Raw genomic sequence first — 12,179 nt, forward strand, 5'->3', positions numbered from 1 at the left:
ACTTAGATAAAAGATATCCCCAAACACATTTCTAAAACAAAATCAGTCAAGAATCATTAATATTTCCTTGTGATGGAAGAAAAGATAGGTTAATTTAAAGAAACCCACAACATTTGAGAAGTTTCTGAAGATGATTTCTGGATAACTTTAAGTTTTGACTTTGATGGTATTTAAAATATCTTAAATTTCTTTTTGAAATATGTTGCTCATGAGAAGTAATAGGTGGTGCTGGAATGGACATGGGCTTTGGGAATTTAGACGCAGGTTTGAATCAGACTCGTTCACGCATCAGTTATATGACTTTGGAAAGTTCTTGAAGTTCCCCAAGTCTTGGGAAGACTATAAACAAGGCTAACAGGAGTGTTGTGAGGACAGAAGGGCCTGGCTGAGTGACCAACTAACAGGCAGCAGTAGATGAAACACTGGCATATGTAGTAGGTAACAGGGCAAGCTCTACAGACTGCGAGGCTCCAAATCCTGGTTCCAAACCCCTGTTAAGTATAGGTATGTGATCATGACAAGTTATTTAACCTCTCTGTGCCTAATTATCTTACCCAGGGGTCCTAAAACTTTTTAAACAGGGGGCCAGTTCACTGTCCCTCAGACCGTTGGAGGGCCGGACTATAGTTTTAAAAAAAACAGTATTAACTGTGATTATGAAGTTAAGATAGCATTGATAGAATATCTATGCATGCAAGATGTGTATTTGCATGTGGCCCTCGGACTGTAGTTTGAGGACCCCTGATCTTACCTGCAGACTAGAGATAAAATTAGGAACTCACATAAGAGGAATACTGAGAGTAATAAATGAGTTGATCTACTTCCATAGCTAGCCGTTGGCAAATATTAACTGTGATTATGAAGTTAAGATAGCATTGATAGAATATCTATGCACGCAAGATGGGTGGGGGTTGGGGAGGCAGGATCACCTGGTGGAAAGGTCTTGCCTGGGCTTGTCCTGGGAGCATAGGGCACTGGGAGTCAAATAAAAGCATAAAGTCCAACTTCCCAGGGATACACTCAGGCTCAATGCTGGCAAACAGGGGCCATCATCATGTCTGCAGGGGCCAAGGGCAGGGCTCAATAGTGGCAGAACAGAGCCAAGAGTTTAGAATGGGGCTGGATGGAGTTACAGGCAGGAGTTGGGGAGGCGATGGCTTAATTCAGGGGCCACCAGGTGTGTTGTATGTGGATGAGTCAGTCCAGCTTAAGTGGCTGGAGCAAGTTAGATAAAAGGATGAACATGAAGAAGGACACCGTAGCACAACTCGTATTACAGTATCACAGAAGGTAACAATCAAGTTCTATTACTGCCATACTTTATAACGAAAGATGCATCCAGGAGGAAATAGAAGGTCATGATTTCATCAACAGTATCATCAAATCTATGAATTACAACTTTTATTAAATTTTAACTCTTCATATTTGTAAAATGGTCAACTTTTAAAAAATATATTTTTATTGACTTCAGAGAGGAAGGGAGAGGGTGAGAGAGATAGAAATATCAATAATGAGAGAGAATCATTGATAGGCTGCCTCCTGCACGCCCCCCACTGGGGATCAAGCCTGCAGCCCAGGCATGTGCCCTTGACTGAGAATCGAACCATTACCTCCTGGCTCATAGGTTGGCACTCAACCACTGAGCCACACTGGCTGGGCTAAGATAGTTAAAAACATTCCCATCTTCTAACTCCCTGGTTACTCCCAACATCCCTTTTGTGTAGGTGAGGCTATTGCTGCTTAAAGAGGATAACTGTCCCATCACCCAGGGACAGAGCTAAGCTAGAGCCTGGGCCTCCGGACCCCCAGGGGCCCCACCCTGGGCCACATGGCCAAATGGATACCCTTGGGAGGTGCTTGTGGGCTCCAGATAGAGTAACATCTGCAAACTGAACTTGAAACAGGTACCTTTTCTAATCCTGAAGAACCTCGGAGAAAGAAATTCCATTCAGCATCAGTTAAGCTTCCTTGCTGACGCATGATCTCAATGCAGAGCATGAAGCTGTAGATGAGTTTATGCTGTTCAAAGAGTCCTCTCGAAACATTGGCATACGCAGTCAGGAGGGTCTGCTCCAGGAGTATGTCCATGCGCTCCTGCAGATTATCTGTCTTCTCAGAAGTTTCAATTGTTGTATTGAACAACTGTGGGAGAGAGGGCTCGGTCAGCGTCCCCGATTTCATTCCATTCTGAGGAGGAGAAGCACATCTCTGCTCCTCACCTCCCTTCCCTCATATTCAGTGTACACAGAGCAGCATAAGGCATGGGTACTGTGCTATGAATTCACCCCAAATTGGCATGTGATACTTATTTTCTGCATCCCGCCTTCTCTCCCCGTTCTTCAGAAACGGGCCAATGCCAAACCCCCAAAGGCATCATCTCGATGAGAGACAGAAAACACAGAGAAATGCAGGCGAGCCGGCAGAACCAGGGTTTCCATGACCTCAAGTCAGATTTGATAATTCCCTTGGGGTGAGCCATGCAAGGGCCAGGTCAGGTCACGTGCCCCTCTTGGCCCTGCCCCAAGACAATTCTTAGGGAGTGGAAAGAGTGTGCTGGCATTTTCTTTGACATTTAAGAGGACCCAGTTTTAAAGGAGACTTCCTTCCCACCTATTTTCCACCTGGAGGTGCCCCACATTGCAAGGCCACCGGGAAGGCAGCAGAGATGGCGGCATGGAGGGCGTAGGCATGGGAGGGCCGTTTCCTGCAACCTATGAGTAGCATGCGAGGAAGAGCTAAACATTCCTGAGGGCCCCACGCTGAGTAAGGGAGCTTGAGCAGAGCCTGAACCATGCTCGTGGGCTGGGCTGGAAGTCACGGAGGAGGGGGCATTGCAGCAGAGACTGGGAGTCTCATGAGGGACTAGAAGGGTGTGTGGGTTCCGTCTCAAAAGATCCACAGCACAAGGGACAACGGTGTGAAGTGATCGGCTTTGACCTCGGATGGCAGGCTGCTCTCGCCTGCTGGAGTCTCACTGCAGCCTCACCCATCCCCGTCTTCCCCTAGGGCAGCGATGGCGAACCTTTTGAGCTCGGCGTGTCAGCATTTTGAAAAACCCTAACTTAGCTCTGGTGCCGTGTCACATATAGAAATTTTTTGATATTTGCAACCATAGTAAAACAAAGACTTATATTTTTGATATTTATTTTATATATTTAAATGCCATTTAACAAAGAAAAATCAACCAAAAAAATGAGTTCACGTGTCAGAGATGACACGCGTGTCATAGGTTCGCCATCACTGCCCTAGGCCAAGAACGGTTTTTCCTCTAGACATCCTGTTTTAACTCATAATAGGCAGAGCAAATGTGTTGGATACAAGACGGACACAGATTGTTTGCTGCTCCTCCCATTGAGGAATGGAGTCTAATGGAGTCTAAATCCCGTCCTCTTGAATCTGGGCTGGCCTGGACTCAACTGACCAAGGACGGGCAGCAGAAGCGATGAGGCATGGCATCCAAGGCTGGGCCGGGAGAAACCTCGAAGCTTTCGCCTTGGTTCTTAGGACGTTTGCTTTGGGGAGGTGCCCCCTCAGAACCCAGTGGCTGTGTTGTGAGAAGCCCAAGCCACATGGCGAAGCCAATGCGGGTCATTGCCGACAGCCCAGCCACGGGAGTGAGCCCATGTGTATGTCCGCCCTATTCGAACCTCCAGACGGCGGCAGCCCCCGAAACAGGTTTCACTGGAGAAGGTGGCATCTGAGCTGGGAGGGCGGGAGTTCTGAACAGAGCGGGTGCGATCAACAGTCTGGGGAACGTGAATGACCGATTTGGCTGCTGCTGCGGAGTGAGGGGAAGTGTGGCTCGAAAGGTAGAACAGACCCAGGTTGGATTTGGCGTCGGAGTGAGAACTGTGTTTGACGGGAAGTATCTGTGGAAATCCATTTCGGACCCCAGGGATGTGGAGCAGTGTTTTGAAACCACTGGGCAGAGACTGGCCTGGCTTCCAGTGTGAGGGCCAGCCCTGTCTAAAGGAATCAGGCCGGTGACAGGAAGCAGGTGTACTGCAGGGACACACGGCGTAGCCACAGCTCTCCACCGTTTCCTACTGAGAGTGGCATACGTGGAGAGGCCTTTGTCGGTTGAGGTGTGTTATGGGTATGAGCACAGGTGATGAGAGAAGTGAAAGTAAGCTCAGCTGCTGTGTATAGAGAAGGCAACAATGTAGATGAGAGGGGGTGGGAGCTGGTAGATGGTGGGCTGAGGAAGAGGCCACTGGCAGCTGAGAGAACCTCCGGGGGTGACCAGAGGGACCAGTGGGGGTGCTTGCCGAGTTTTGCTGTGTAGTGAGTGATGAAACTCTCCCCGGGAAATCGTCAGGTGAACTGACATCGCTTGTCAAATATTTGTGACACTGAGTTTGCGTTGGGGAGATGTGGAATGAGGGCTGAAAATAATCCTATTTACAAGACACCAGATAAAACCGAACTGTGAATATGAGATCATGTAGGGGGACCATACATAGAATTAGGAAGTCTTACAGTGATACGGTGAGTGTGGGAAAGGAACAAAGGAAAGCTCCTTGAAATGAAAGCCAGGGGGAGGAGAGGCAGTTGTATAAAAGTCCTGGGAAAAAAGATACAGACCAAGTAATTCACTTAAGTGCTGGCGGAGACTTGAGATATGACATGAAAAACTCTAACAGTGGAGAGGAAGCTGGCTTACTGCAGAGAAAGTATAAAGAAATAGCATGGAGCTGGGACTCTTACAAGAGGAAAGGCCCTGGCCGGTCTGGCTCAGTGGAAAGAGCATCAGCCCACGGACTAAAGGGTTCTGGGGTTCAATTCTGGACAAGGGCATGTACCTCGGTTGCAGGCTTGCTCTTGGGCCCCAGTTGGGGAGTATACGGGAGGCAACCAATTGATGTGTCTCTCTCTCACATCATTATTTCTCTCTCTCTGTCTCTCACCCTCCCTTCCACTCTCTCTAAAAATCAATGGAAAAGTATTCTCAGGTGAGGATTAACAAAACAAAACAAAACAAAACAAAACAAAACAAAACAAAACAAAAGAGAGAGAGAAGAAAGGCAGGCAAAAAGGGAAAACAAGCAAGCTACTGAGTGGAGGAAGCCAAGAGAAAGCTTTCTCTTCTTCCTCCTCAGACTGTTCTGAGCACACTGGGGACTCGAGTTTTTAGGAGTCATGTGTGGCCTCTGACCCCAAACTCCTGGAGGACTTCACCCCATAACTGGACTCCTGATTGTCCGAGGCAAGAAGAAACTCATCAGGGTTTCAAGGAGACCCAAGGAGATCACTTTCACTAGCAGCAGCGCCGCACTCACCTGTTTGAAATATTTTAAGGAGTACTGATACATGGGGTCTATTTCTGAGAGGCTCGCAATCACGAAGTACATGACGGAGCCTTGAGTGGCGACCGGCCGATACTTCTCTCGAGCAACGTTTATCATCACCTCAGTGGACTCTGCTTCCTTCAGCCTGCTTTTAATGGCACCAGAAGTGATCTGAATGAACATAGAAAACACGTTCTTAAGAGTCTGTTTTGTTGTTTTTGTTTTTTAAAAAGGTGGGATTTGGGGAATATACCCAGTCATGTGTGGGAAAGAAATAAGGGTACGATGAATTAGTGATTATAATAAGGGGGTCCACAGGTAGAATGACTGAGTGAGGACTCAGCGGCCTGCTACTGACTGAGCCGACCTCTTGCCTCCTAGAGTTAGGAATGGGCCAATGGGAACAGGCAATACAAATAGCCCCCCCCAAAACTGGAGCAGTACCTCGCTGAGACAAATCAGAATTACTTCTGAAACAGGAACACTAACACAGTACTCCCAATTGCTCCTAAAATGACCCAGGTTCACATCATGAACGGGAAAGGGACACCTATATCTTTTGGCCCAAAAGAGGTGAGCAGAGATGGGCTAGAGCAGTGGTTCTCAACCTTCCTGATGCCGCGACCCTTTAATACAGTTCCTCATATTGTGGTGACTCCCAATTTCATTGTTACAAATTGAACATAATTAAAGCATAGTGATTAATCACAAAAACAATATGTAATTATATATGTGTTTTCCGATGGTCTTAGGCGACCCCTGTGAAAGGGTCGTTCGACCCCCAAAGGGGTCGCGACCCACAGGTTGAGAACCGCTGGGCTAGAAGGAAGTTGTACTGGTACCACATCCCACCCCAGAACAATCAGGAAGACTAATATTTTCCCCTGTCTTTCCCTAGCGTCCCCAGGTACGGGCGTCAGGAAATCTGGAAGCTGCTGCCTGTGAAGGGTTATAAGGCCACGGAAGTTGGAGCCGTTTGCAATGTCTTAGCTGTTCTCTTAGTTTTCCGTGTTTTAGGTCGTGGCCCGGGGGAACCTTTCAGCACGTGGGCGTTCCAAGAGTCCCTTCTCTGTCTCCCTCAGTCTCTCTGTGTTGCTGGCTGGCCCCGTCCTCCTCCCGGCCCCTCCACTGTTTTTTTCAGCTGTGGATGTCCCTGAGTGGGGAGATCCTTTGTCCTAGAAAGTCAAAGGGTCTAGGGTGGGGACCATGAACAACCCCCCTGGGGACTGCTGCTCAGTATTTGCTACACTGAAGGGAGGGCTACAGGGACCTCAGGCTTCTGCCTAGACCAGGGGTCCTCAAACTACGGCCCGCGGGCCACATGCAAATACAAATATTGTATTTGTTCCCGTTTTGTTTTATTACTTCAAAATAAGATATGTGCAGTGTGCATAGGAATTTGTTCATAGTTTTTTTTTAAAACTATAGTCCGGCCCTCCAACGGTCTGAGGGACAGTGAACTGGCCCCCTATTTAAAAAGTTTGAGGACCCCTGGCCTAGACCCTCACTACCGGATAGAAATAGAATGTGAACCACATATGTAATTCTAGCTTTCCTAAGTTTGTTACGAGTAAAATGATCTTTAACATGACATTTTATTTAACCTACTACAATCCAATATATGCTGGCTATAAAGACATAACTCATATAAAAATTATTGAGATTTTTTTTACATTTTTAAACTAAAATGTCTTTGAAATCTGGTGTGTATTTTACACTAACAACACACCTTAGTGCAGACTAGCCACATTCAAGTGCTCAATAGCCACAGGTGGCTAGGGGTCTAAGTCTAGGCTATCTACCCAGGGCCACCAGGAAAGGGAGTTATATCCAGGAATCAAACGCTCAAACTCTCCCTGTATTGGCCCCTTTCAGAACCTGAGGGGACAGGAGGAATGGAAGAGGAAATACCAATACGGTTTTGAGGACCGGAAAGCAGACACGGAGAGTGGCAATGACTCAGCAGACCCAGGGAAAGGGATTCCTAAACTGGCAAAGGGGAGAGTCCAGAACTCATCAATTTCCAAAACAGAACCACCCCTCTGCCCCCCCCCCCCAAAGGCTCAGCACCACTGGTCGTGGGAAGGGCCTAGAGTTGGAAGTGGCTGAGAGACTCCCAGGTCACCTCCCCACACCACGCAGCTGCGGGGTAGGTCCTGCCCAACCCTCGCTGAAAAACAGAGGTTTCACCCCAGAGGACATTTAAAGAGGGGATTTTTTTTTTTATGGAAGGAAATCAGGCACTGTTAGTTGATGGCCAGGTTGAGAGACCATACTGAGAACAGAGGGATTAGGTGAATGTACAGATGCTGGGTGCTAAGATCTGAGCTCTTCTCTTCTCAGCCTTCCAAATACCTGCAGCCAGATCTTCACACTTCCAGGCAATGTGGACACTGAGTGTTTAACTACCATCAGGTGGGAGATGGGAAGGGCGTGTGGGAGATGGGAGATGGGAAGGGCGTGTGTGTGTGTGTGTGTGTGTGTGTGTGTGTGTGTGTGTGTGAGAGAGAGAGAGAGAGAGAGAAATAAAGTTAACAGTTAATGTATAAAAGAGAAACCTCAAGAAGTAGCATATGAGTCTATTATTTAGAGAAAAGATACTAAAACCCAAGCAACTCAAACAAAAAAGAGATGAAAGCAGTTGTCTATGAAGGGGAGTCATAGGTGTGTGTGTGTGTTTGGGGGGGGTGTTACAGAGAAGGCAGGAAATGCTATTTTTTCATAACAAACCTTATAGAAATATTTTGTTCTTTAAACAATTTGCATGTAAAACTTTGATAAGAAAATAAATGGATTAACAACCAACTTCCAGAAATGAAAAACCCAAGGAAGAATGAATGAAAAGAGGATAAAGAGATTCATGAACAGCCCTAGCCCGTTGACTCATTGGATAGAACACTGGTCCATGGACTGAAGGGTCACAGGTTCGATATTCAGGTGAAGGGTATGTAACTCGGTTGCAGGCTTGATCCCGGGCCCCAGTAGGGGCATCTGCTGGAAGCAATCAATCCAATTGATGTGTCTCTCTCACAGCAATGTTTCTCTCCCTCTGTCTTTCCCCCTCCCCTCCACTCTCTCTAAAAATCAATAGAAAAATGTCCTCAGCTGAGGATTAACAAAAACACACACACACACACACAAAACACCCCCCCCCCACACACACAAGAGATTGATGAACAAACAAGCAAAGAGAAGTAAGCAATGGAAGACCCACAATTATGTGTTTATTATTGTTTCAGTACTGAGATAGGTCCCAAGAGACTGTAGGATATAAAGCACAAACCATTTCCCCATCAAGGCATTTTTTAGTAAATTATTTTATGTTTCTCACTAGTGGCTAAAAATAATTTTATAGTTCGTATTCCCAGTATACTTTTAAAATTATGATTTGAATCTGAGAAATAATTCAGTGCAAGATATACATGTAATGTAAAACTTCCTCGTACTATTAATACAGTTTTACTGAGTGCCATACACATCCAAGGCACGATGCTTAGCCCTTGGAGAAAGAATATCAAGATGAACTGTTCAGATTCTTATTACATAGAAATGAACCACCAACAAAAGAGATAAGACATGTAATAGATACCTATGGCATAAGGTAAACAGGGACAAGTACTGTAATAGAGGCTCAGATAAGAGGCTATAGGTGTTCTAGGGAGGGAGAGATTAATTCCAGCTGGGCGTACTGGGAGACTTCCTCAAGGGGTGACATTAATATGAATATATAATTGTGTTATTCCTTTCAACTTATATTTTGTTCCAGTTCTTTACATTATATGTTTTATTTAAAAAAATGCAGACAAGAGGAGCCATTGTCTATAATTTATCTTCTCTTCCTTTGGTTGGTGCCAGAAAGGTATACTCGTGAGTCCTGGAAGCCCAGATGTGCATGGCATTGTTGCTGTGCAAGGCTTTGCAGGAACTCTCAAAGGCTGTAGCTATAACTTCTGGAGTCACACACTTTTTATAAATACTAAAAAGATCTTACTTGCCTTTGAATCCTGGAGTGTCTCAATAAGTTCCTCATTGTCCAGAATATTACCTTCAGATGTAAAGAGCATTTTCAAGATTTTATCTTCAATTGTTTTTAGCTGGTTTTTATCAGTGTTGATCCTCACAATGAGCTTGATTCTTTGTTCTTCCAACTCGGGTTTCTCAAGTCGCACCACGTCACTAGAACCAAAGTTTGAATACTATATTATGGCTTTGTCAGAGCGCTAAAGTAAGTTGCTCCTTGTTTATTTGTTATGCACATGCTGAATTCAGAAACTTAAAAAATTATTACACAAAGACCATAAGAAATCATCACTGCAAATCCACTTGTTTATGGAATTTTTTTAGAAGAGTATAAAGTGCAGCCCAGGGATTCAACACCCCAGGACTGAGCCTCAACATTCCCCTGTTCTTGTCGGCACTTCTGCCTCTCAGCCCAGGCAGTCTCAGCGACACAGCTGAGCTCAGCTCCTCATGGGACTGAGCTGGTGTGCAAAATGTTCAGCCACGTCCTTAGAACATGGCCATGAACTGTGGTGAGATACCCTTTGTCTGGAAAGGAGTGAGCCTAGCAGAATTCAAGCAAGTTAGTAGCTGGCAGAATAGATTCCTAAAGTAAACAAGGAAAATGAGACTTAAACTCATTAGTGATAACGGGAGAATATCAGGATAATCTTGACTCGAATATAAAGGATTATATTTATTTTGAATATGGGTCTAAATTATATTTTCCTTTAAAGTTAATCAATATACACACACAGTTTTTAACTAACATCAATGTTGTTATTTTAATAAATATTTAAAATATTTTGCCTTCTAAACTTCTTGGCTAATTCCGATGGTTAATATAAATAATCCATAATCTCATTTTGGGGGAATGGAGATTTAATCACATACAAAGTATACCAAGGGAGGGCATTTTTTTTGAGGTAGACAAATGTAGGTAAAAATAAATGCACTAAGAAAATAACTAGAGTTAAGAGAGACAGGAGAAATATATTTGAGAGCAGTAGTGCTTTTTCAGTGTGGAGTAATGAGTCTCTAGAAACCATAGGACGACTGACTTCATTTACTTGCCCAAGATCGGAATCCCAGTGAAGGGGAAGAGCCAGGAGGGGCTGCAGGCCTGGCCCAAACCATGGCGGAGAATGAAGAGAGGAAAAGAACTTGGCCATTTACTGTTATCTTTGTGGTTGAGGGTTTATGAGTGATGTTTTCTTTTAATACATTAAAATTTTTCTTTGTCAAAATTTCTAAACAAAATATTAGGAACTCCCCCCCCCCTTTATTATTACCTTAACAACTGGTCCTCCAGACCTGATTTGGTCACAGTGAAATTGATGATGGTAACTTTAATGCACACCTAGAAAAGGAGCATGGAGTCCATTCAAATGCTTAAGTTCATACTGAGCAAACGAGAAGTGCACTCTTCATTAGAACATAGCTCGCTATTACCCAGCTGAACATACGCATCCACCCCCACACACACCAAACATCCTGTCTTATAAAATCTTCATATGATTCTCCCTGCCAGTATGAGTGACAGTCTAGTTCCTCAAATGCCACAGTTATAGGTGAACCAGCAAAGGGTTACACACGAACTCATTTTTTTTGGTTGATTTTTCTTTGTTAAATGGCATTTAAATATATAAAATAAATATCAAAAATATAAATCTTTGTCTTACTATGGTTGCAAATATCAAAAAATTTCTATATGTGACACGGCACCAGAGTTAAGTTAGGGTTTTTCAAAATGCTGACACGCCGAGCTCAAAAGGTTCGCCATCACTGGTCTAATTCTTCAAATGCCACAGTTATAGGTGAACCAGCAAAGGGTTAAAAAGAAGCAGGGTTATAGAATGAATTGCTCGGGGTCAGATTCCAGGTGCACCCTTTAGTACATGTGTGATGCTGCACAAACCATTCACTCACACCGAGCTTTCAGTTCCTGATATTTGAAAATTGGGATGATACCAACTCATGAGGTATATGTGGGGACCAATTGAGGTAGTAAAATCCCTTAGTTACAGTAACTTGTGCATACTTTGTCCTAGTTAAAGAGAAGATATTATTGATAATAAATCGAGCTTTACATATTTTGTCTCATCATAACATTTTAATAAAAAATTGCTATAATATTCTGACATTATTTAAATAAGGCAACAGGTGTTAACTTATTTAAATAATGTCATCAGAATATTATAGCAATAAATGTAATAAGAGTAGGTGTTTGCATGTAATGTATTTTACATGTTATTCTTATTTAATCTGCATAAAAAATTCTTGAGGTAGGCTTTCTCTCTACATTATAGTGGATTGACTTGAACACCCAAGAAATAGACTAATTCACCCACAGTCACAGAGCTGGGGTTGGGTAAGGTATGCAATGCTCCCTCTCAAAAGTTAAGTAAGTGAGAAATCGAAGGTTGTAAGTTGATCACTTTTCTAAATTCTAAAATGGCACTTCAGTCATGCACTCTGGCAGGGGTTGACACAGAAAACCTTGACTTAGGTTTTTAATGCATTGCCCTTTTCTTATTCAAAAAGTGTGTCAGTTTTATTCAACCTGAACACATCTATGAAGTCAGTAACTGAAACAAAAATGACGATATTTAAAAGGGTATATTTAAAGATATTTTAAAAATTGTGTGTGTGTGTGTGTGTGTGTGTGTGTGTGTCCCAGCCAGTGCCTGAGCATTGACCTATGAACCAGGAGGTCATGGTTCGATTTCTGTTCAGGACACATTCCAGGGTTGTGGGTTCAATTCCCGGGGCGGGGGGGGGGGGGAAGGGGGCATGCAGAAGGCAGCCGATCAATGATTCTCTCTCATCATTGATGTTTCTATCTCTCTCTCCCTCTCCCTTCCTCTCTGAAATCAATAAAAAATACTTAAA

At 44.1% G+C, this 12,179-nt stretch overlaps 1 protein-coding gene across 1 annotated transcript in view; it reads right to left on the reverse strand.

Annotated features, from left to right (window-relative positions):
• Nucleotides 1-12,179, reverse strand: part of DNAH6 (dynein axonemal heavy chain 6) — a 225,389-nt gene that overhangs the window by 47,067 nt on the left and 166,143 nt on the right. The window contains 4 exon segments of the mRNA XM_023763522.1: nt 1,909-2,142; nt 5,280-5,459; nt 9,284-9,464; nt 10,580-10,647. Coding sequence (XP_023619290.1) covers nt 1,909-2,142; nt 5,280-5,459; nt 9,284-9,464; nt 10,580-10,647 — 663 coding nt within the window.

The sequence above is a fragment of the Myotis lucifugus genome, unplaced genomic scaffold, assembly GCF_000147115.1.
Source record: "Myotis lucifugus unplaced genomic scaffold, Myoluc2.0 scaffold_290, whole genome shotgun sequence".
In the NCBI taxonomy this organism is placed as follows: Eukaryota; Metazoa; Chordata; class Mammalia; order Chiroptera; family Vespertilionidae; genus Myotis; species Myotis lucifugus.